The 22,447-nt window shown below is 48.4% G+C and overlaps 1 protein-coding gene across 2 annotated transcripts; it reads left to right on the forward strand.

The window, feature by feature from the left end:
• The first annotated feature begins 46 nt into the window (after window positions 1-46).
• ANKRD53 (ankyrin repeat domain 53) lies at window positions 47-20,854 on the forward strand. 2 transcript variants are annotated; one of them, XM_044302445.1, is made up of 6 exons: window positions 47-407; window positions 14,770-14,916; window positions 17,578-17,777; window positions 18,668-18,832; window positions 19,262-19,382; window positions 20,040-20,853. In XM_044302445.1, exons 2-6 carry the CDS (start codon window positions 14,812-14,814, stop codon window positions 20,691-20,693), a joined length of 1,245 nt encoding a protein of 414 aa, XP_044158380.1. In that variant the 5' UTR covers window positions 47-407; window positions 14,770-14,811; the 3' UTR covers window positions 20,694-20,853. The 2 variants fall into 2 exon arrangements, with proteins under 2 accessions (XP_044158380.1, XP_044159150.1); XM_044303215.1 differs by lacking the exon at window positions 47-407 and adding an exon at window positions 7,524-7,572 and having other exon boundaries at window positions 20,040-20,854.
• The last annotated feature ends 1,593 nt before the right edge of the window (window positions 20,855-22,447 follow it).

Here is a 22,447-nt window from a genome sequence, read left to right on the forward strand (position 1 = left end):
GCTCAGGACTGCTGTCTCTTCTGCTGCAGGGCTGCTGTCTCTTCTGCTGCCTCCGCTCAGGGCTGCTGTCTCTTGTGCTGTCACGCTCAGGGCTGCTGTCTCTTGTGCTGTCAGCGCTCAGGGCTGCTGTCTCTTGTGCTGTCACGCTCAGGGCTGCTGTCTCTTGTGCTGTCAGCGCTCAGGGCTGCTGTCTCTTGTGCTGTCTCTGCTCAGGGCTGCTGTCTCTTGTGCTGTCACGCTCAGGGCTGCTGTTTCTTGTGCTGTCACGCTCAGGGCTGCTGTCTCTTGTACTGTCTCTGCTCAGGGCTGCTGTCTCTTGTGCTGTCACGCTCAGGGCTGCTGTCTCTTGTGCTGTCTCTCCTGCATATAGAGGTTATGGAGTGAGACGCGGCTGCCATGTCCTAGAGGTAAGTCTGGCTCCAGCAGAGTCTGGGTGTGAACACGGCTCAAAACTATGCATTTAGTGTGGGAGGGAAATGTTACTGTAACTGGCGCCGGATTATAGGAATGTTATGGTAAGCGGTGCCGGATTATAGGAATGTTATGGTAACTGGCGCCGGATTATAGGAATGTTATGGTAAGCGGTGCCGGATTATAGGAATGTTATGGTAAGCGGTGCCGGATTATAGGAATGTTATGGTAACTGGCGCCGGATTATAGGAATGTTATGGTAAGCGGTGCCGGATTATAGGAATGTTATGGTAAGCGGTGCCGGATTATAGGAATGTTATGGTAAGCGGCGCCGGATTATAGGAATGTTATGGTAAGCGGTGCCGGATTATAGGAATGTTATGGTAAGCGGTGCCGGATTATAGGAATGTTATGGTAAGCGGTGCCGGATTATAGGAATGTTATGGTAAGCGGCGCCGGATTATAGGAATGTTATGGTAAGCGGTGCCGGATTATAGGAATGTTATGGTAAGCGGTGCCGGATTATAGGAATGTTATGGTAAGCGGCGCCGGATTATAGGAATGTTATGGTAAGCGGTGCCGGATTATAGGAATGTTATGGTAAGCGGCGCCGGATTATAGGAATGTTATGGTAAGCGGTGCCGGATTATAGGAATGTTATGGTAACTGGCGCCGGATTATAGGAATGTTATGGTAAGCGGTGCCGGATTATAGGAATGTTATGGTGACCGGTGCCGGATTATAGGAATGTTATGGTAAGCGGTGCCGGATTATAGGAATGTTATGGTAAGCGGTGCCGGATTATAGGAATGTTATGGTAAGCGGCGCCGGATTATAGGAATGTTATGGTAAGCGGTGCCGGATTATAGGAATGTTATGGTAACTGGCGCCGGATTATAGGAATGTTATGGTAAGCGGTGTCGGATTATAGGAATGTTATGGTGACCGGTGCCGGATTATAGGAATGTTATGGTAAGCGGTGCCGGATTATAGGAATGTTATGGTAAGCGGTGCCGGATTATAGGAATGTTATGGTAAGCAGTGCCGGATTATAGGAATGTTACTGTAACTGGTGTCGAATTATAGGAATATTAATAAGCGGTGCCGGATTATAGGAATGTTATGGTGACCGGTGCCGGATTATTTGAATGTTATGGTGACCGGTGCCGGATTATAGGAATATTAATAAGCAGTGCCAGATTATAGGAATGTTATGGTGACCGGTGCCGGATTATAGGAATGTTATGGTGACCGGTGCCGGATTATAGGAATGTTATGGTGACCGATGCCAGATTATAGGAATGTTATGGTGACCGATGCCAGATTATAGGAATGTTATGGTGACCGATGCCGGATTATAGGAATGTTGTGGTGACCGGTGCCGGATTATAGGAATATTAATAAGCGGTGCCGGATTAGAGGAATGTTATGGTGACTGGTGCCGGATTATAGGAATGTTGTGGTGACCGGTGCCGGATTATAGGAATATTAATAAGCGGTGCCGGATTATAGGAATATTAATAAGCGGTGCCGGTTCCGGGGTCATGTGATAACGCTCTCGCACACATCTGTCAGGAATAGTCCATTAGGCTGTACACACAGCTGACCCCCCGGTGACCGGGTAATCTCCGGCTCTACCAGGATTACAGGGGAATAATTTAATGAAACCATCTAGAGGATTACTGGATCCACACGATTCCTCCGCACTGCGGTCACTGCTGCATCGTATCCCCTGGACGGATTGTAAGCTCTTCAGGACAGGACGGTGCTTCCATAGATGCTGTCACCAGGATGTCCCTAATAGTCTGGATACCAGAAAGCAGGGCTGCCTCACCCCAATGGACGCACAGTAACGGGGCGTCCTGGATACTGGTGCCGTCCAAAAGACTTGCATTGACCGCGTCGGTCCACTGTTTTAGCGCCACTCCAAATTAGATTTACTGTAGAAAGAGTTAAACAATGCCAATAAGTTACTGCTCTATGGGACATCGGTACCGTTATAAAAGCGTGGAGGAGCACAGGAAGAAATGGATATATACATCAAGGAAGAAGTGCCCAAAACAGAGCCCCCCGGCCGGTAATGATGGCGGCTGCCAGAAGTCCAGCGTCTGGTCAATATTCTGTAATTCAATGGACACACAGCACTCAACACGTTTTGGGGGTCAAAAGCAGTGCCCCCTTCCTCAGGAGTAATACAATATACACATGAAGGCTAGTATTTATACCCTCTAATGGGGCTGTACCTATGTCCTCAACCCAATGTATTCAGAGAGGCCACGTCCCCAACCAGGCTCGGACTGGCTCACAGGGGAATCCCCCGGTGGACCCCTGAGAAAGGTGGGCCCCCAGCACAGCATCTCATATAATCTACATCAATATAAAAAACTAGGTAGACAATCCAGTTTTACAGAAGGTTAAGATGGCCTCTAGGAACAGAGGGAGGCCAGCCATTATCTTCTCTTCCCTAGGACCCACCTTTTGAAGTTGTTGCAGGGACCCCCGTAGTCAATCATTTAGTTGCGTCTTGTTGCTGTCTGCCTCTGTTTGGGCAGGTAATATTTGCATGTTGTTGTACAGTGGGCCCCCAGAATGTGTTTTACTGGTGGTCCCCAGGCATCCCAGTCCGACACTGCCCCCAACCATGTGCCATGTTCTCAATAACTGACCCCTCCTAGAAATGCCTGCCATCAGAAGACGGTCTACAGAAATATGGCCGCTCCTACCTGTACATGGCGCACATCTAATAGGAGTCTACAGAAATATGGCCGCTCCTATCTGTACATGGCGCACATCTAATAGGAGTCTACAGAAATATGGCCGCTCCTATCTGTACATGGCGCACATCTAATAGGAGTCTACAGAAATATGGCCGCTCCTATATGTACATGGCACACTTCTGATAGGAGTCTACAGAAATATGGCCGCTCCTATCTGTACATGGCACACTTCTGATAGGAGTCTACAGAAATATGGCCGCTCCTATCTGTACATGGCGCACGTCTGAGATTGGTCTACAGAAATATGGCCGCTCCTATCTGTACATGGCGCACGTCTGAGATTGGTCTACAGAAATATGGCCGCTCCTATCTGTACATGGTGCACGTCTGAGATTAGTCCACAGAAATATGGCAGCTCCTATCTGTACATGGCGCACGTCTGAGATTAGTCTACAGAAATATGGCAGCTCCTATCTGTACATGGCGCATGTCTGAGATTGGTCTACAGAAATATAGCCGCTCCTATCTGTACATGGCGCACGTCTGAGATTGGTCTACAGAAATATGGCCGCTCCTATCTGTACATGGCGCACGTCTGAGATTAGTCTACAGAAATATGGCCGCTCTTATCTGTACATAGTACTAACAGGCTCAGGCAAGGCACTAACAGGCTCAGGTGAGGCACTAAAAGGCTCAGGCGAGGCACTAACAGGCTCAGACAAGGCACTAAAAGGCTCAGACGAGGCACTAACAGGCTCAGGCGAGGCAATAACAGGCTCAGGCAAGGCACTAACAGGCTCAGGCAAGGCACTAACAGTCTCAGGCGAGGCACTAACAGGTTCAGGCAAGGCACTAACAGGCTCAGGCAAGGCACTAACAGGTTCAGGCAAGGCACTAACAGGCTCAGGCAAGGCACTAACAGGCTCAGGCAAGGCACTAACAGTCTCAGGCGAGGCACTAACAGGCTCAGGCAAGGCACTAACAGGCTCAGGCAAGGCACTAACAGGCTCAGGCAAGGCACTAACAGTCTCAGGCGAGGCACTAACAGGCTCAGGCGAGGCACTAACAGGCTCAGGCCAAGTTCACATAGCGTTTTCCCGTCCGTTTAACATATACAAAAAACGTATACGTTAAACGGATGCCTCAGACTGATGCTGTACGACGTGATCCATCATAGAGTTCCATTGTATAAAAAACAAATACTTTTTTTTACCAGACTCTGCAGGATACAATGAGGTGCGCTGCATTTTTGCATCTTTTTTTCTAACGTATACGTCAAACGGAGGCACAAAATGTGATGTGAACCCCCTTGCCCCTTTTTGTGGATCTAACCGGCCTCCATGTGCTGGTATGAGAATCCTCTATCTGTACTCACTGATCCACGTCCTAACAGCCCGGTACTGATATCATATAATCTTACTTTGTTTTCTACAACCTACAGGGTGGTCTCCCTAGCGGCAGGCATCCATCTTCTGCTCCATTCTTTGTACTGGTTTCCATCAGAAATGGTTCCACACTGTCCATAGAGGAATGTGGTGACAACTAGTGACGGACAAACATCGGCCGGGACGGTTCGCGAACACGAAAGCGCGTTCGCGATCAAATGGCAGGCGAACCTGAAAGACCTTCAGGTCATATTTGCAGCCACCAAATACTTACTAGAAGTGCACAAATAGTCCCACAACATGGACAGTGACATACCAGAGGGGGATCAATGGCAAAAATTTCAGTCCATTTTTATGCGTCTTAAAGGGAAACTCTCAAAAATGTGCCCTGCTGGAGCCTAGAAGTTTTTTATTTTAGGCCACAGGAATACAGGCCTCAAAAATTAGGCATTCACCTGACAGAAAAGAAATTGTGATTATGTGGCTGGAGGTACATTAGGCGGTCACTGGATAAAAATTTTACTGTAGGCCACTGGAGTAGAGGCCCCAAAAATTAGGCATTCACCTGACAGAAAAGCCCTTTTATGCCACTGTATATACATAAGACAAGGACAATTCTTTGTTCTGGGTGGTGGCGGATATGTGTGGGCTGGCATGAGGAAATTCAATTACATGTGGTCATCACAGGTGTTGAATTCCTCCGAGATCTATGCCTCGTGATGTAGTCCACACTGTCGTGAGCTAGGCGAGTGCGCTTATCGGTCACGATCCCCACTGCTGCGTTAAATGTCCTTTCGGACAGGACACTCGACGAGGGGCAAGCCAAGAGTTTCATGGCAAATTGTTCCAGCTCTGGCCACAGGTCAAGCCTGCACACCCAGAAGTCCAGGGGTTCCTTGCTTCTCAGAGTGTCCACATCGGCCGTTAACCCAATGTAGTCGGACACCTGTCGGTCTAGGCGTTCCCTGAGGCTCGATCTGGAGGGCGGCTGTTGATGGGTTGGATGCAAGAATGATCTCATATCCAAAGTGACCAACACATCTTCAAACCACCCTCTTCTTAAAGGCGCGGTAGGATTGGTACCCGCACGTGTTTCGCTGTGGGTGGAAATTCCTCTGCCAGCACCCGCAACACTGCAGCATCTCTCGCAGCAAGACCTGGAAATGCTGCATTCTGCCAGCCCTCTGTGATGCTGGTAACATGTCCGCCATTTTGAGTTTGTACCGGGGGTCTAAGTACGTTGCCACCCAGTACTGGTCCTTGCCCTTTATGCTTTTTATACGGGGTCCCTCTTCAAACACTGGAGCATGAAGGCCCCATTTGCACTAAATTGAAAGCGGTGAAGCGCCCTGGCTCCTGCTTATTGCCCAGGAGAATTTCGTCCTCTGTCTCCTCCCCCCAGCCACGGACAACACCAGGGGTCCCCAAAAAGTTTAAAGTCCTACTCTAAGCCTGCTCTTCTTGCTCCTCCTCCACCTCCCCCCAGCCACCATCCTCCTCTGACTCCTCTTCAGACTCCTGTTGACTTGTCTCAGATGGAGTAGCCCCCCCAGGAACTAATTCAGCATTGCGATTTCCTCATCTTCCTGCTCCTCGACGGCTTGATCAATGACACGATGCAATGCATGCTCCAGAAATAAGGTGTAAGGTACGATGTCACTGATGGTGCCCTGGCTGCAACTGACCAGTTTGGTGATCTCATCAAATAGCCGCAGAAGTCTGCATGTGTCGCACATGAGCAGCCACTGGCGCGGTGAAAAGAAACCAAGCTCCCCAGAACCTGTCCTGCTGCAGAGTTCGTACAGGTAGTTGGTAATGGCACATTTCTGCTGGAGCAGCCTATCAAGCATATACAAGGTGGAGTTCCAGCGCGTCGGGCGGTTACAAATCAGACGTCTGACGGGCAAGTGGTGTTGCCGCTGAATGTCAGCAAGGCGAGCCATGGCCGTGTAAGATCTTCTAAAATGGCCAGAGATTTTCCTGGCCTGCCGCAAGACATCCTGGACCCCGGGGTATTTGGCAACGAATCGCTGCACGATTAAGTTCAGGACGTGTGCCATGCTGTGTCATTTTGCCCTGTTTCAGCACGCTCAGCAGATTGGCACCGTTGTCGCACACCACTTTACCAACTGTCAAATTGAGCGGGGATAGCAACTGATCGGCCTGTGACCGCAGAGCTGAAAGCAGTGCAGGACCGGTGTGGCTCTTGGCTTCCAGGCACAACGGCCGCAGTACAGCATGGCAATTTGTCACCTGGCACATCAAATAGGTTCTGGGGAACTTGGGGGTCGCAGCTGAAGAGGCGGTAGCAGTGGAAAAGGAGGAGTCAGCCGAGGAGGAGACGGAGGATGGAGTAGGAGGAGGAGAAGAATAGGCAGGCCTGCATGCAATCTCTGGCGGTAACACCAAATCCACACGGGTGCCACGGGTTGCATGCTTGACGGCCGTCAGAAGGTTCACCCAGGGGGCAGTAAAAGTTATGTACCTTCCCTGCCCGTGTTTACTAGATCACGTGTCTGTGGTCAGATGTATCTTGGCAACGACACTGTGTGCCAGAGATATATTCACTTGCCGCTGAACGTGGCCATATAGCTCTCGGATGCCCTTCTGGGAGAATCCATTGCGGTGTGCCAATAACCAAAAATCCGTCGTCCCTAGGTGAGTGTTGGGCTTACCGCGACTTATGCATTAACAGCACAGGCTGCAGATGGCAACACTATTGTCAGCAGATGACACGTTAAAAAAGCCCACACTGTGGATGACCGTGGATGGTGGATGGCTCACTCCAGATACATTTGAAGTCTGCTTTTTGCCTCCTGTGCGCTGCAAACTCTGCCTGCTTCTCCTCTCTCTTCTCCCTCTCTGCTGCTCCGTCTCTCCCTCTGAACTCCCCTCCTCTTCCTCTCTTGTGGGCACCCACGTGATGTCCATCGACACATCATCATGGTCACCTTCACCACCATGACATTTGAGATCTCAGAGTAGGCAGCAACAGCGGAGACCTCCCTCCTTGGGCTGATCTGGGTACTGTCGTCAGACAGCTGGGTGGCAGCGCATCGGTAAGGTCTGGGAATGGATGTAAAAATAATTCCTCTGACTCGAGTGGAGGGGCTATGGTGGTGGTGGTGTATTTGGGGGTGCACAAAGCAGAGAGTGAGGAGGGTGCAGATAGAGAGGATGAGGAGGGTGCAGAAGCGGAAGGGTGAGTGAGCCACTCAACCGACTCTGGTGCGCCCTTTGAAGTAATCGCACAAGCCTTCTCCAACTTCCCACTTAGGCTCTGGCTTGGTGCACCTGCCCGACCCCTACCACCCCTGCGGAACAGCCTGCCTCTTCCTCTGTCTGTCATTTTCAAAACGACCCTGTGCCTAAGTCCCTAGAGAAGAGCAGTATTTGTGGAAGCAGGTATATTGCACACCTCAATCAATATTTGGTGGAAACAGGTATATCGAACCCCTTAATCGGTACTTTGTGGAAGCAGGTATATCCCAGCCCTCAATCAATATTTCGTGGAAACAGGTATATTAATCCCCTCAATCAGTATTTTGTGGAAGCAGGTATATCGCAGGCCTCAATCAGTATTTTGTGGAAGCAGGTATATTGAACCCCTTAATCAGTATTTTGTGGAAGCAGGTATATCGCACCCCTCAATCAGTATTTTTTGGAAACAGGTATATGGAACCCCTTAATCAGTATTGTGTGGAAGCAGGTATCTAGCAGGCCTCAATCAATATTTGGTGGAAACAGGTATATCAAACCCCTTTATCAGTATTTTGTGGAAGCAGGTATATCACAGCTCGTAATCAATATTTGGTGGAAGCAGGTATATCACAGCCCTCAATCAGAATTTTGTGGAAGAAGGTATATCACACCCCTCAATCCGTTTTTTGGGGGGCAACAGGTATATCACACCCATTGCAAATAGTTGTTCCAATAGGGCTTGTCCCTCTATATCGCAGCAGAACCGCACACAACTGCTGCACAATACAAATGCACTATATACTATGTTAGAAAGTATATTATTAGTATATCACACCCCTCAGTATGTCACACCTATCGATAGCAGACCTATACCAGTCCTTAATGACTTCTGTGGCCCTATTAGCTAGCGTTTGGTGTCCCTAACAGCCTGTCCCTGCTCCACACAGCAACCTCTCCCTACACTGGCAAAACACTGAATTTAAAATGGCTGCCAGATCGGGTTCTTTGATAGGGTGGGGGGTGTCCATGTGCTGAAACTTCTCAATTGGCTGTCCTGTCCCACCTAATGGATGTGTCATGGGTCAAAGTTCGGCGCAATGCAAGAGAATATGGCGCCGGCGGACATCGCCATATGTTTGGCAAACTCGCAAACCGTTAGGCCATTTCTAGTGACAACTTTGCACCTAGTTGTCTAGCTGTGTCCAGCTGCTGGAGGCTTCTCCTGGTCACCGGTGCTGTGGAGTCCATAAGCTGAGACTTTCCCTATATCCATGGTTATTCTGGTCTGTGCTAGGTAGCTTCTGATAACTTCTCCAAACTCCCTCCGCCTGGCCAGATCCACGGGGGCTAAAGTGGTGGCTTCATGGTGGACATGTCTGACTCTCCTCTTCTCACTGTACTATTAACTAACTTCCTATGTCTAGCCTGACCGTTATATATGGAATGGACCTGCACCACCTAGTGGTGACTAATGTGTAGTGCTGTTTACCAGCCTGTTAAAGGAGCTGTCTCATCACAGACAATGGGGGCATATTGCTAGGATAGGCCCCCATTGTCTAATAGGTGCAGGTCCCACCGCTGAGACCCGCACCTATATCGAGAACGGATCCCCGGAAGTTTTGGAGGGCGCAGTGCACATGTGCAGCCGCCCTCCATTTTCTATGGGGCTGCCAAAAATAACCGAGCTGTCTCATAGAAGTGAATGAGAGCTGTGACTGGTCATGCGCAGTGCCCTCCCATTCACTTTTATGGGGAGAGCGCTTGGTGGTGGATGGACCACCTTGCGGGGCTCCATTCCTGATATAGGTGCCGGTCCCAGCGATATGCCCCCATTGTCTGTGATGAGAGAACCCCTTTAAAAAGGAATTTACAGCTACATATACATAAAGCATGCAAAGACATTCTTAAAGGTACAGGCCCCACTACTAATACCGAGTAGGACACTGCACCATCTGTACATGGCTTACATCTGAGAGGAGTCTACGCAAATATGGCCGCTCCTATCTGTACATGGCTTACATCTGAGAGGAGTCTACGCAAATATGGCTGCCTCTATCTGTACATGGCTCACTTCTGAGAGGAATCTACGCAAATATGGCCGCTCCTATCTGTATATGGCTTACATCTGAGAGGAGGCTACGCAAATATGGCCGCTCCTATCTGTACATGGCTCACGTCTGAGAGCAGTCTATACAAATATGTCCGCTCCTATCTGTACATGGCTTACATCTGAGAGGAGTCTACACAAATATGGCCGCTCCTATCTGTACATGGCTTACATCTAAAAGAGGAGTCTACACAAATATGGCTGCTCCTATCTGTACATGGCTTACATCTAAAAGAGGAGTCTACACAAATATGGCCGCTCCTCTCTGTACATGGCTTACATCTGAGAGGAGTCTACACAAATATGGCCGCTCCTCTCTGTACATGGCTTACATCTGAGAGGAGTCTACACAAATATGGCCGCTCATATCTGTACATGGCTCACTGCTGCAGGTGTGATTGGCTGAGGCAGGTCACTTCTGCAGGTGTGATTGGCTGAGGCGGGTCACTGCTGCAGGTGTGATTGGCTGAGGCGGGTCACTGCTGCAGGTGTGATTGGCTGAGGCGGGTCACTGCTGCAGGTGTCATTGGCTGAGGCGGGTCACTGCTGCAGGTGTCATTGGCTGAGGCGGGTCACTGCTGCTGGTGTGATTGGCTGAGGAGGGTCACTGCTGCAGGTGTGATTGGCTGAGACGGGTCACTGCTGCTGGTGTAATTGGCTGAGGCGGGTCACTGCTGCAGGTGTGATTGGCTGAGGCGGGTCACTGCTGCAGGTGTGATTGGCTGAGGCGGGTCACTGCTGCAGGTGTGATTGGCTGAGGCGGGTCACTGCTGCAGGTGTGATTGGTTGAGGCGGGTCACTGCTGCAGGTGTGATTGGCTGAGGCGGGTCACTGCTGCAGGTGTGATTGGCTGAGGCGAGTCACTGCTGCAGGTGTGATTGGCTGAGGTGGGTCACTGCTGCAGGTGTGATTGGCTGAGGCGGGTCACTGCTGCAGGTGTGATTGGCTGAGGCGGGTCACTGCTGCTGGTGTGATTGGCTGAGGAGGGTCACTGCTGCAGGTGTGATTGGCTGAGGCGGGTCACTGCTGCTGGTGTGATTGGCTGAGGCGGGTCACTGCTGCAGGTGTGATTGGCTGAGGCGGGTCACTGCTGCAGGTGTGATTGGCTGAGGCGGGTCACTGCTGCAGGTGTGATTGGTTGAGATGGATCATTGCTGCAGGTGTGATTGGCTGAGGCGGGTCACTGCTGCAGGTGTGATTGGCTGAGGCGGGTCACTGCTGCAGGTGTGATTGGCTGAGATGGATCATTGCTGCAGGTGTGATTGGTTGAGGCGGGTCACTGCTGCAGGTGTGATTGGCTGAGGCGGGTCACTGCTGCAGGTGTGATTGGCTGAGGCGGGTCACTGCTGCTGGTGTGATTGGCTGAGGCGGGTCACTGCTGCAGGTGTGATTGGCTGAGGCAGGTCACTGCTGCTGGTGTGATTGGCTGAGGCGGGTCACTGCTGCTGGTGTGATTGGCTGAGGCGGGTCACTGCTGCTGGTGTGATTGGCTGAGGCGGGTCACTGCTGCTGGTGTGATTGGCTGAGGCGGGTCACTGCTGCAGGTGTGATTGGCTGAGGCGGGTCACTGCTGCAGGTGTGATTGGCTGAGGCGGGTCACTGCTGCAGGTGTGATTGGCTGAGATGGATCATTGCTGCAGGTGTGATTGGCTGAGGCGGGTCACTGCTGCAGGTGTGATTGGCTGAGGCGGGTCACTGCTGCAGGTGTGATTGGCTGAGATGGATCATTGCTGCAGGTGTGATTGGTTGAGGCGGGTCACTGCTGCAGGTGTGATTGGCTGAGGCGGGTCACTGCTGCAGGTGTGATTGGCTGAGGCGGGTCACTGCTGCAGGTGTGATTGGCTGAGGCGGGTCACTGCTGCAGGTGTGATTGGCTGAGGCGGGTCACTGCTGCAGGTGTGATTGGCTGAGGCAGGTCACTGATGCAGGTGTGATTGGCTGAGATGGATCATTGCTGCAGGTGTGATTGGCTGAGGCGGGTCACTGCTGCAGGTGTGATTGGCTGAGGCGGGTCACTGCTGCAGGTGTGATTGGCTGAGGCGGGTCACTGCTGCAGGTGTGATTGGCTGAGGCGGGTCACTGCTGCAGGTGTGATTGGCTGAGGCGGGTCACTGCTGCTGGTGTGATTGGCTGAGGCGGGTCACTGCTGCAGGTGTGATTGGCTGAGGTGGGTCACTGCTGCTGATGTGATTGGCTGAGGCGGGTCACCCTTGAGGGTATTGGCTGAGGTGGGTCATGGATGCAGGTACTGATTGGCTAATAAGTGGTCACATTTCCTGTGGACAGGAACCAGGAAGGAGGACTTGAGAAGAATCGGAGCAGTAGTGGCGAGGCATCGGTTAGAAGAGATTTTCACAACAGTCTTTTTTTTACAGCTCCCAAAAACATACTTAAAGTATATGGACACCTTTGTAAAAATATATATATTTTTACACTAATTAGTTTATTTTGTGGAGAAAATAATTTCCCCAATTGGTTCTGTTCATCTGACAGATTCTCTGTAACCACCTCTTGCTCCACCCGGGAGTACGCATTGTCTCTCTCTCCCTCCTCCCCTTCAGGATGGCAGAGCTGACAGTCTGCTTCAAACTGCAGACATAACCCCTTCAATGCCACGGTCCTTAGGGACCGCTGTATGGAAGGGACTAACCATCGGGCAGCTGCTCTGCTGTGGCAGCGGCCCAATGCCGTCACAATTCTCTCCCCCCCTCCCCACCCAGCACTAAAAGGTAACCCACCAGCCCTAAGGGCTAACCATTGGCCACTGTTTTGCCCCCTTCCCCCTCACGATGGCTGAGCAGTGTGGCACAAATCTAGCCCGCCCTGTTCAGGATGGCAGAGCGGCACAAGCTTCCCCTACCCCCCCCCTTTCAGGGTGGCAGATTGGTAGCTGACATTGTACAGTGCTTAAAACGGGTTTGAGCCCTTAGGGACCGCTGTATGGAGGGGCTAAGCATCAGGCCGCTGCTCTGCTGTGGCAGCGGTCCGATGCTTGAAGGGTAAACTGAGGTAAGGAGGTCAATCCCCCATCGGGCTGCTGCGCTGCTGTGGCAGCATCCCGATGGTTACCATAGCAACCAGATCCGGCTAGCCATGGTATAGCTAAGCCTGATCACACTGTGAATGACAATACACTGCAGTACACTATATAGTGTACTGCAGTGCATTGTAGAGGCATCAGACCCACTGGATCTTCAAGAACCAAGTGGGTCTGGGACAAAAAAGTGTAAAAGAAAAGTAAAAAAAATATCTAACTTCTTCCTATCCGCACATACAGTGCTGCCCATAATTATTCATGCCCCTGCCAAATTTTTACTTAAAGTTACTGTTATTCAACCAGAAAGTAATTTTTTGACGGAAAATGACATAGGTGTCTCCCAAAAGATAATAAGACGACGTACAAGAGGCATTATTGTGGGGGAAAAAAAAAAAACATTTCTCAGCTTTTATTTACATCTGAGCAAAAAGTGTCCAGTCCAAAAATATTCATACCCTTCTCAATAATCAATAGAAAAGCCTTTTTGGCTAGTACAGCGATCAAACGCTTCCTATAATTGCAGACCAGCTTTTTGCAGGTCTCCACAGGTATTTTTGCCCATTCGTCTTTAGCAATGAGCTCCACATCTTTCAGGTTGGAGGGTCTTCTTGCCATCACCCTGATCTTTAGCTCCCTCCACAGATTCTCCATTGGATTCCAGTCTGGACTCTGGCTGGGCCTCTCCAAAACGTTCATGTTGTTGTCTGCTAACCATTTCTTCACCACTTTTGCTGTGTGTTTTGGGTCATTGTCATGCTGAAATGTCCACTGGTGCCCAAGGCCAAGTTCCTCTGCAGACTGCCTGATGTTGTCGGTGAGAATCCTCATGTATTGCTCTTTTTTCATGGTGCCGTTTACGGTGATTAGGTTCCCTGGTCCATTGGCTGAAAAACACCCCCAAAGCATTAGGTTCCCACCACCATGTTTGACAGTGGGGATGGTGTTCTTTGGGTTGAAGGCTTCTCCTGTTTTACGCAAAATGAAGGAAACATCATTGTGACCAAACAATTCAATTTTTGTTTCATCTGACCATAACACAGAAGACCAGAAGTCTTCTTCTTTGTCCAGATGAGCTTTTGCAAAGGCCAAGCGAGCTTTTGTGTGCCTTATCTGGAGAAGTGGCGTCCTCCTTGGTCTTCATGCGTGGAACCCAGCAGTGTGCAGTGTCTGTTGTATTGTCTGCCTTGAGACCTTTCCACCAGCAGAGCCCAGATTCACCAGGATGGGCTTGGTGGTGATCCTTGGATTCTTTTTCACCTCTCTAACTATCCTCCTGGCCAGCACAGGTGTCACTTTTGGCTTCCGACCACGTCCTCTGAGATTTTCCACAGTGCGGAACATCTTGTATTTTTTTAATAATACTTTGCACTGTAGCTACTGGAACTTGAACACATTTAGAAATGGCCTTGTAGCCCTTTCCTGACTTGTGAGCAGCCACAATGCGCAGTCGCAGGTCCTCACTGAGCTCCTTCGTCTTAGCCATGACTGTCCACAAACCAACTGCAGAGAGCTGCTGTTTTTCACCTGTTGAGTTGATTAGAACATCTGTTCCCAATTAATCAGGGTAATTAGGACGCTTTAGAACAGCTTGGACTATTTTGAATGGTATAGAACTTTTGATTTTCCCGCAGACTGTGACAGTTTGTGAAAGGTATGAATAATTTTGGACTGGACACTTTTTGCTCAAATTAAAATAAAACCTGAGAAATGTTTTTTTTCCCACAATAATGCCCCTTGTACATTGTCTTATTATCTTTTGGGAGACACCTATGTCATTTCCCGTCAAAAAATTACTTGCTGGTTAAATAAAAGTCAAAATTTTTCAGGTGTATAAATAATTATGGACAGCACTGTAGAATAGTTTTTTGTACCAAAAAAATAAAAAATAAATAACCTTCCCCTGCATTACAGAAACCCCCCAGTGACCGCCCGAATCTCTGAACCCCAGAAGACATGAATGCGGCAAGAGACCAGTCAATGGCGGCCTCCATCGGGAACGTGGACTGGCTACAGCTCTGTATGAAGACAGCAGACTCTCAGGTCAAGGCAGATGGATACGTAAGTGTCAGCTCTTCTGCCGAGGCTAGGTGATTACGTAATGGCCCGGCTCTGCTACCTCCAGAAAATATTAAATGCTGTGAAGGCAGCAAAGCTCAGCTAATCCGCTCCTCCCCAGTAATCCGCAGCCATCTGTCCCTGTTACATTATACGATTGGAGAGAAGACATCATGTGAAGAATGGTCACTTCATGGAATTAGGATCATTTTTACCCAATTTACTGCTTAGAAATACACTACAAGTCCCAGCAAGCTCAGCAATTTAGATTGGAAAATTTACTCCGCACTCACAGTAAACTTCAGGGTACGGCCACGCGAAGTGGAAAAGTTGCAAGGGATTCCCGTTCCTTAATATTTTACAGAGCCAGGGTACGTCCACCGGGGAATCCACCAGGGATCTGCCACAGGAGGCACCTAATTCACTGCAGAAAACCTGCAGATTTACAGGGTCAAGTTATGTGCGGATGCAAAGCAGATATTTTCCGCAGCTCGTGGATGAGCTGTGGTTTTTCCACATGAAAATCTGCAGCATTTCAGCCACGTGGGGACGTACTCCAAAAGAAATGTCATCCACACGCTGCGCAAAATGTCTGCAGTGAATTTGCACATGAATTGACATGTGGTTGCGGATTTTGACTCTGCGGATTTCTTAGCTGTGCAGAGGAAGAAATCCATGGCAAATCCACAGCCAAATCCAATGAGTTTTCTATGGATTCCTTGTGGACTTTGCCACAGACCCAGGACAAAATCTTCTGCAGGGAGGACACACCCTGAAATTTAAGGGGGGGGGGGGGGGGAGTACAGTCATTTCTACCCTTGTTATTAGAGGCTGAAAATTTCTGGGGTTATCTCTTCTAAGGCTGCGACCATCAAGAGTGGCAGGGAGAGTGGGGCATCTTTAGCAGAGACTATAATAGTGAGAATGATCTTCAAGTCCTCTCGAAGGGCAGCAAGTGATAGATCAGTGACATAGGATACACTGAGGACAGCAGTTCTATGTGATGCAGCTTCAGCCTGTCTTCCCTGCCTTCTGCTTGTGATGGGTTCTCTCAGTCAGCTGTTACAAGCAGGAGATGAGGGAGAGCAGTGTAAAGCTACATCTCATAGGATACACTGGAGACTATGTAAACAGCACAGATATTATAGACAGACAGTGTGAGTCAGTGGGAGCAATGTGTCGCTGCATCTCATAGAATATTTTACATATTCAGCACACACAGATTGTATAGTCAGTGTGAGTCATGGGAGAGAAGTGTAAAGCTGCATCTCATAGGATACACTGGAGACTATGCGAACAGCACAGATATCATAGACAGCCATTATTAGTCAGTGGGGAGCAATGTGAAGATGCATCTCATTGGGTACACTGGAGAATCAGCAAACAACACAGATATTGTAGGCAGTGTGAGTCGGGGTAGAGTAGAGTGAAGCTGCATCTCATACACTGGAGATTCTGCATACAGCACGCACAGATAATATAGACAGTATGAGTCAGGAGAGAGAGGTGTTAAGGTGCATCTCATAGCATAGACTAGAGATTCAGCACACAGAGATAATATAGATATGCTGTGTGAACCACCAGAGAGCAATGTGAAACTGCATCTCACATGATACACTGGAGGCTCTGTAAACAGAAAATGCAGATAGTATAGACAGGCAGTATGACTCAGGAAAGTGAATGGTGAAGCTTTATCTCTAAGGAGTATACTGGAGAGTCAGCACACACAGATAGTACAGACAGTATGAGTCAGGAGAGAACAGTGTGAATGTGCATCTCATAGCATACATGGAAGAATCAGGGCAAAGAGATAACATAGATATGAAGTGTAAGCCATGGGAGAGTAGTATGAAGCTGCATCTTACTCTGCACACAGAAAAAGCAGATAGTATACACAGGCAATGTGACTCATGAGAGCACTGTGAAGCCGAATGTCATAGGAGTACACTGGACATTCTGCACACAGCACTATCAGTATACATAGGCAATGTGGGTCAGGGGAGTTTTATAAACCTGCAGCTAATCACTGTATGTACTCACCGATTACTGCACTCCCGGTGTATCAGAGATGGCGGAAATTATATCTTCAGTACCAGCTCCCAATGGGGAGGACATACAGAGGAACAAGGAGGGTGATCTGTGTGGGGAGGGATCTAACAGCTGCTGGGAAGGAACTGATAGATGATGTAACCCTGTAGTTCATCAGAAGGCAGCCACATAGGACAGACTGACAACCTGTCCACTCAGGAAAGCATGCTACGGACTGGTGGTCAGATTGTTGTCTGATCACATGACCCAGATGCCCACACTGACAGGGTTCAAAATGTATGGATGCAAGTGTGCTGGGAATTACAGTGCTAGAATATTGCTGGAGTGCTAAGTATTGCTATACAGTTCACTCTATTACACTCTTATCTGAGAGTATTCTTCATCCTGAGCACCATGGTTCATAAATAGAATGCTAGAATCACAGTGAAGACTGACACACAAAGCAGAAGGGAGCATGCAGGGGATATATACTGAACAGACACCTCACCCATGGGGGTGACCCAGGAAGTATCCAGGATGTTCAGCATCATGTGACAGTACAATGACAATGGTGCAAAAAGCTTACAATCTAATGACCTCTCTGATGGGTGATTGTTTCTGTGCTTTGATCTGCAGGGATTTACCACCCTGCACATGGCGGCCCTACACAGCCGCCTCCAGTGCCTAAAACTCCTGCTGGAAGACTACGGCATGGATGTCAACGTGCCCAGTGTGTACGGGTGGAGGGCGCTGCACCTGGTGATGAATCGGAAGAGTGGGCAGCGGGCAATGCCATGTCTGCGGTATCTGCTGCAACGAGGAGCCGACGTGAACGTGTGAGTCACCACATAGACGTGTAAACCCAGAGGTCAGACCGGCTTCTTATCTACAGGGTGTTCTGTGTAACCAAAGGGCCCCATAGCAAAACGTAGAAGGGGCCCGCTCATCAATGACCAGGACTAGCAGCTCATGGAAACGTTATTGTGTTTTACCTGCTTCACCTTTATGTATTATGAATTACAATACTATAAATCCTACTGACGAGGTTCTGCAGCAGCTGAGGTGTGTATCATGATGTTCTTCAGCAGCTGAGGTGTGTATTAGGAGGTTCTATAGCAGCTGAGGTGTGTATTAGGAGGTTCTATAGCAGCTGAGGTGTGTATTAGGAGGTTCTATAGCAGCTGAGGTGTGTATTAGGAGGTTCTATAGCAGCTGAGGTGTGTATTAGGAGGTTCTATAGCAGCTGAGGTGTGTATTATGATGTTCTCCAGCAGCTGAGCTGTGTATTATGATGTTCTGCAGCAGCTGAGCTGTGTATTAGGAGGTTCTGCAGCAGCTGAGGTGTGTATTATTATGTTCTGCCACAGCTGAGGTGTGTATTAGGAGGTTCTGCAGCAGCCGTGGTGTGTATTATGATGTTCTGCAGCAGCTGAGGTGTGTATTATGAGGTTTTGCAGCAGCTGAGGTGTGTATTATGAAGTTCTGCAGCAGCTGAGGTGTATTATGAGGTTCTGCAGAAGCTGAGGTGTGTATTATGAGATTCTGCAGCAGCAGAGGTGTATATTATGAGGTTCTGCAGCAGAAGTGGTGTGTATTATGAGGTTCTTCAGCAGCTGTGGTGTATTATGAGGTTCTGCAGCAGCTGAGGTGTGTATTATGAGGTTCTGCAGCAGCTGAGGTGTGTATTAGGAGGGTGTGTTCAGATCCAATATCTGCATTTCTATAGAAAGAGCCAGAACCTGACGACCCCCCTGCACCGGGCGGCCAGCGAGGGTCTGGAGGACTGTATAGCTGTGCTGGTGGAAGCTGGAGCTGATGTCCACGCCAGGGACTCCGAGGGCAACAAACCCATCGACCTGTGTCATCTCTGGTGCCGCCGATCCTCAGCCAGGTGAGTGGGGGCTGCATCTGTATCCTGATAAATCTAGAAGAACATTACAGCAGTGTACTTCTCTTAGACTATACAGGCTTAGATACACAGGACAGTAACACACATGGCAGGCTTGGATACGCGATACACTGTAACATGTGATGAGCTTAAATATGCTATACAATATCACCGTTATCTAAGGTGTAGATATACCAGACAATCTTACACATGATAGGTTTGGGTACTCGAGTATCCCAAAAACACTAGATAATATCAGACAATGACGACTTATATACACCAGACAGTATCACATATGAAAGGTTTGGATACTCTAGTATCACATAAGATTAGATACAGTGAACAGTATCACTCCTGATAGAATAAGACACTGGGGGTAATCAGTAGAAGTCCTCCAGTATTCCTCCATGATGGCCACTCTTCTCTTTGTAGGTTCCTCCGCAGTGCGATGTGGAAGAAGGACAAGGAGGACGATGCGCGGGAGCTGAAGACATTGGTAGAAATCAGACGAAAGATTGAGAAACTGGATAAAAACATCTTCTTACAGATGACAGTGAGACAGTCACTTGCTGGACTGTGTGTAGATTATCATCTAGCCAACTGCATCCTGTCTGACCATCTACTATAGTTGGGTTCCCGGGGGTGTTTGTGAAGTGTTTTGGCAGCGAACTTTCATCTCAGTGCTGCATCCATTTCCCCAGTGCCAACCTTGTGGTGGGACGGTGGCAGGAACAAGCTCCATAGTTCTCCACTAAGAGGCCTCCACATCTATATATAGACCAGCCTAACACACTAAAATGTTTGCATGTTTTGGGGTTTCACATGGGTACAAGGTGGTGCGATTAGATGGTTTGAGGTGTCACATCACCCTTATGTGGGGGGAAAGTGCCTTAGTGGAGGTGGGCTAAAATCCATGGCAAAATCTACGAAGGAACCTGCATAACACATAGATTTTCTATGGATATGTTGCATAAATACAACAAAATCACGCAAATTAGTATGTGACTTAAGGGTGGATGGACAAATCAGCATGTCTTATGGGCTTGCTGTGGATTTCACCTTCTGCAAAGGGAAACATTTTACCAAAATGGCATCAAGGATTGGACCTTGGGGTAAACCTCCACTCTGTGTGAACATAGTCTGATAGGCACCCTAATTTAAAAGGTTCTCCTCAACATAGTTGTAGTAACCTCATGCTGTCCTTCCACAGATTCCATCTAACGACTCCACAGAAACCAAGAAAACAAGTATGAAAAGGGAAACTTTTCCAAGGTCTGGAGCAGCTCATCATGGTGCGGACTCTAGATACTGTCGAGGAGGAAAGGCCAAGCAGATGAAAACAAGATTCACTGGAAAAGAAAGTAACAAAAACGCAATAGTACCCAAAGGGAGAGGAAAGCAAGTAAGCGAAGGAAGGAAGTCAACATCTAAGAATTCTTCATGGAATCCAAGCACCAACCCACATAAACCACCAACCTTGTATATTAACCGGTCCCCAACACTCTGGCAGGGTATTTACCAAGAAGATGTCACCAAAAAGGACATTAGCTCTAAAGTTTTGCTCACTAAAGATGAGCAAGGGCAACTGCAAATCCAGACTTTACAACATCAAGTCTTCTCTCCACCAAACTTGCCATATGAAGTTATCGAGAGGTGCCTGTTCCCGAAGAGAGGTCCTCAAGACAGGATCCAGATTCCCAAAGATTTCAAGGCCACTCATGTTTTCGATGTACCAAGAAAGCAGCAGCCCCCAGAATCCCAAAAGCCGGTGTCAGAAATCTCTCTTCACTTAAGGCGAAACCTCGACTCGAAGTTCAGGAAGTCGCCTAAAGAACCGGCACCACTGAAAGCTGTTCCCTTATAGCTGAGTAAGGTCCATTAAAACTTTCCTGTCGTTATGAGAGCACTTGATCTGAACTATATGGACAATTGTTTGGTAGCACAATCTGATCACTTAATAATCTCTCATTTTCAAACTCAAGAAGATTCATAATTCAGATGAGTAATGCAATGTATAAAAGTGGAACAAAGTTTCCCTGAAAACAGCTCTCCTCGTGGGTAATTCTGGTAGCTTAAATGCTACGGAAACATGATATTTATATCTGTTAGGGGTTACATTTATAAGTTGCACTCATTTTCCATCTACAGTATTTCCTGAGTCATTTTCAGACCCCCGATGTGCAGTTTGGAACCTGCTCCTAGTTTCAGACTTTTCTCATCTGGACGTGTCCCTTCCAGTCATGCATGCTGGATGGGATCTGTGTGTCTAGGATGCTGCTGTCTTTACTAGTTTTCATGTATCATCACAGCTTCATTCCAGGACTGATTTCTCTTTCTAAAGCCTATGAGGGATCTCCTCTCCCTTGTACTGATGGTCATTGATTCTGAGAAGTGTATTATTCCCCCTCCCTCCCCCCCCATGCATATTTTGCTATATGATCCCCCTTCAGACTTCCATAGGTGTGCATTCCCCTGAAACTGCGCTCTGATACAGTCCTCTGCGTGGACTGCCCTTGCGCACACTTAGGAGGTTGTACATGGCTCATCTGTCATTGCTTCTATTAGCCACGTTAACTCTGGACGTAGTACGACAGTGGGTTTTAATGAACCAAACTCACAGCTTTATAGATCCCTATGATGCTATGAGTTCGGGTCACTAAACCTGAGCTTGGCCCGGGTTATGGACTTCAGAAACGTGAATCCAGCCTAACACTGAGCAAAGGGTGAGTAGAAAGTAAGGGAAAGTAGAGAACTGATACACCTAGATCTATATCAGAAGTGGCAGTACATCCAGCTAGGTGAAGGAATTACACACGCTCTACCACAGTAGAATGGTGAGAAATTTACAAAGAAGACTATTTAGATTTTTTTTTAGCTTTGCTTTAATTTTGTTGAGCTTATATACCGCACCCACCCTGTAAGGGCTCATGCACATAATCTGCATTTTTGCTGGTCGGATGCAGACCCATTCACTTCAATTGAACCGCAAAAGATGAGGACAGCACATCGAGTGCTGTCCGCGTCCATATGTCTGTTCCGTTGGCCCTGCAAAAAAATAATGATAGGACTGTTCTAGGAAGGTCAGGATGTTCCGTTATGCAAAATGCAGAACGCACATGGCCGGTATCCATGTTCTGCGAATCCGCAATATACAGACCACAAAACAGGCTCTGGTCGTGTGCATGAGGCCTAACAGGTGTTGCACTGTATTATGTCAGAAAGCAGCCATGTTTTTCTAATCCGGGACAACCCATTTAAGGTAGGATACAAAATAAAAGTTGCATTAATGGTTAGATGAAGACAACCTCAAGACGACGGAGTTCTTTTTATCAAGATGGATACACATTTCGAAAGAATGCAGCGTCTCGTCCTGTGGCCAAAGCCAACTCCATTCAGTCCCCCCAGCGCACGGCCATTCATGTCTGTACTGCGAGCACTAATTATGTCTAACAAATTCTGTATTTACGGATAAAGCGGATGAAAAGCAGGAATCAAATAATTGTGGGTAAACGTAAGGTTAAAAGTTTACATGCAGCTTAGCCTTTAAGAAGATCACTCCTGGGCGAATCCATTATCGACATTCACAGTCATTAATGCTGATGTCAATCTGCTGAACGG

The sequence above is a fragment of the Bufo gargarizans genome, chromosome 1, assembly GCF_014858855.1.
Source record: "Bufo gargarizans isolate SCDJY-AF-19 chromosome 1, ASM1485885v1, whole genome shotgun sequence".
Classification (NCBI taxonomy): domain Eukaryota; kingdom Metazoa; phylum Chordata; class Amphibia; order Anura; family Bufonidae; genus Bufo; species Bufo gargarizans.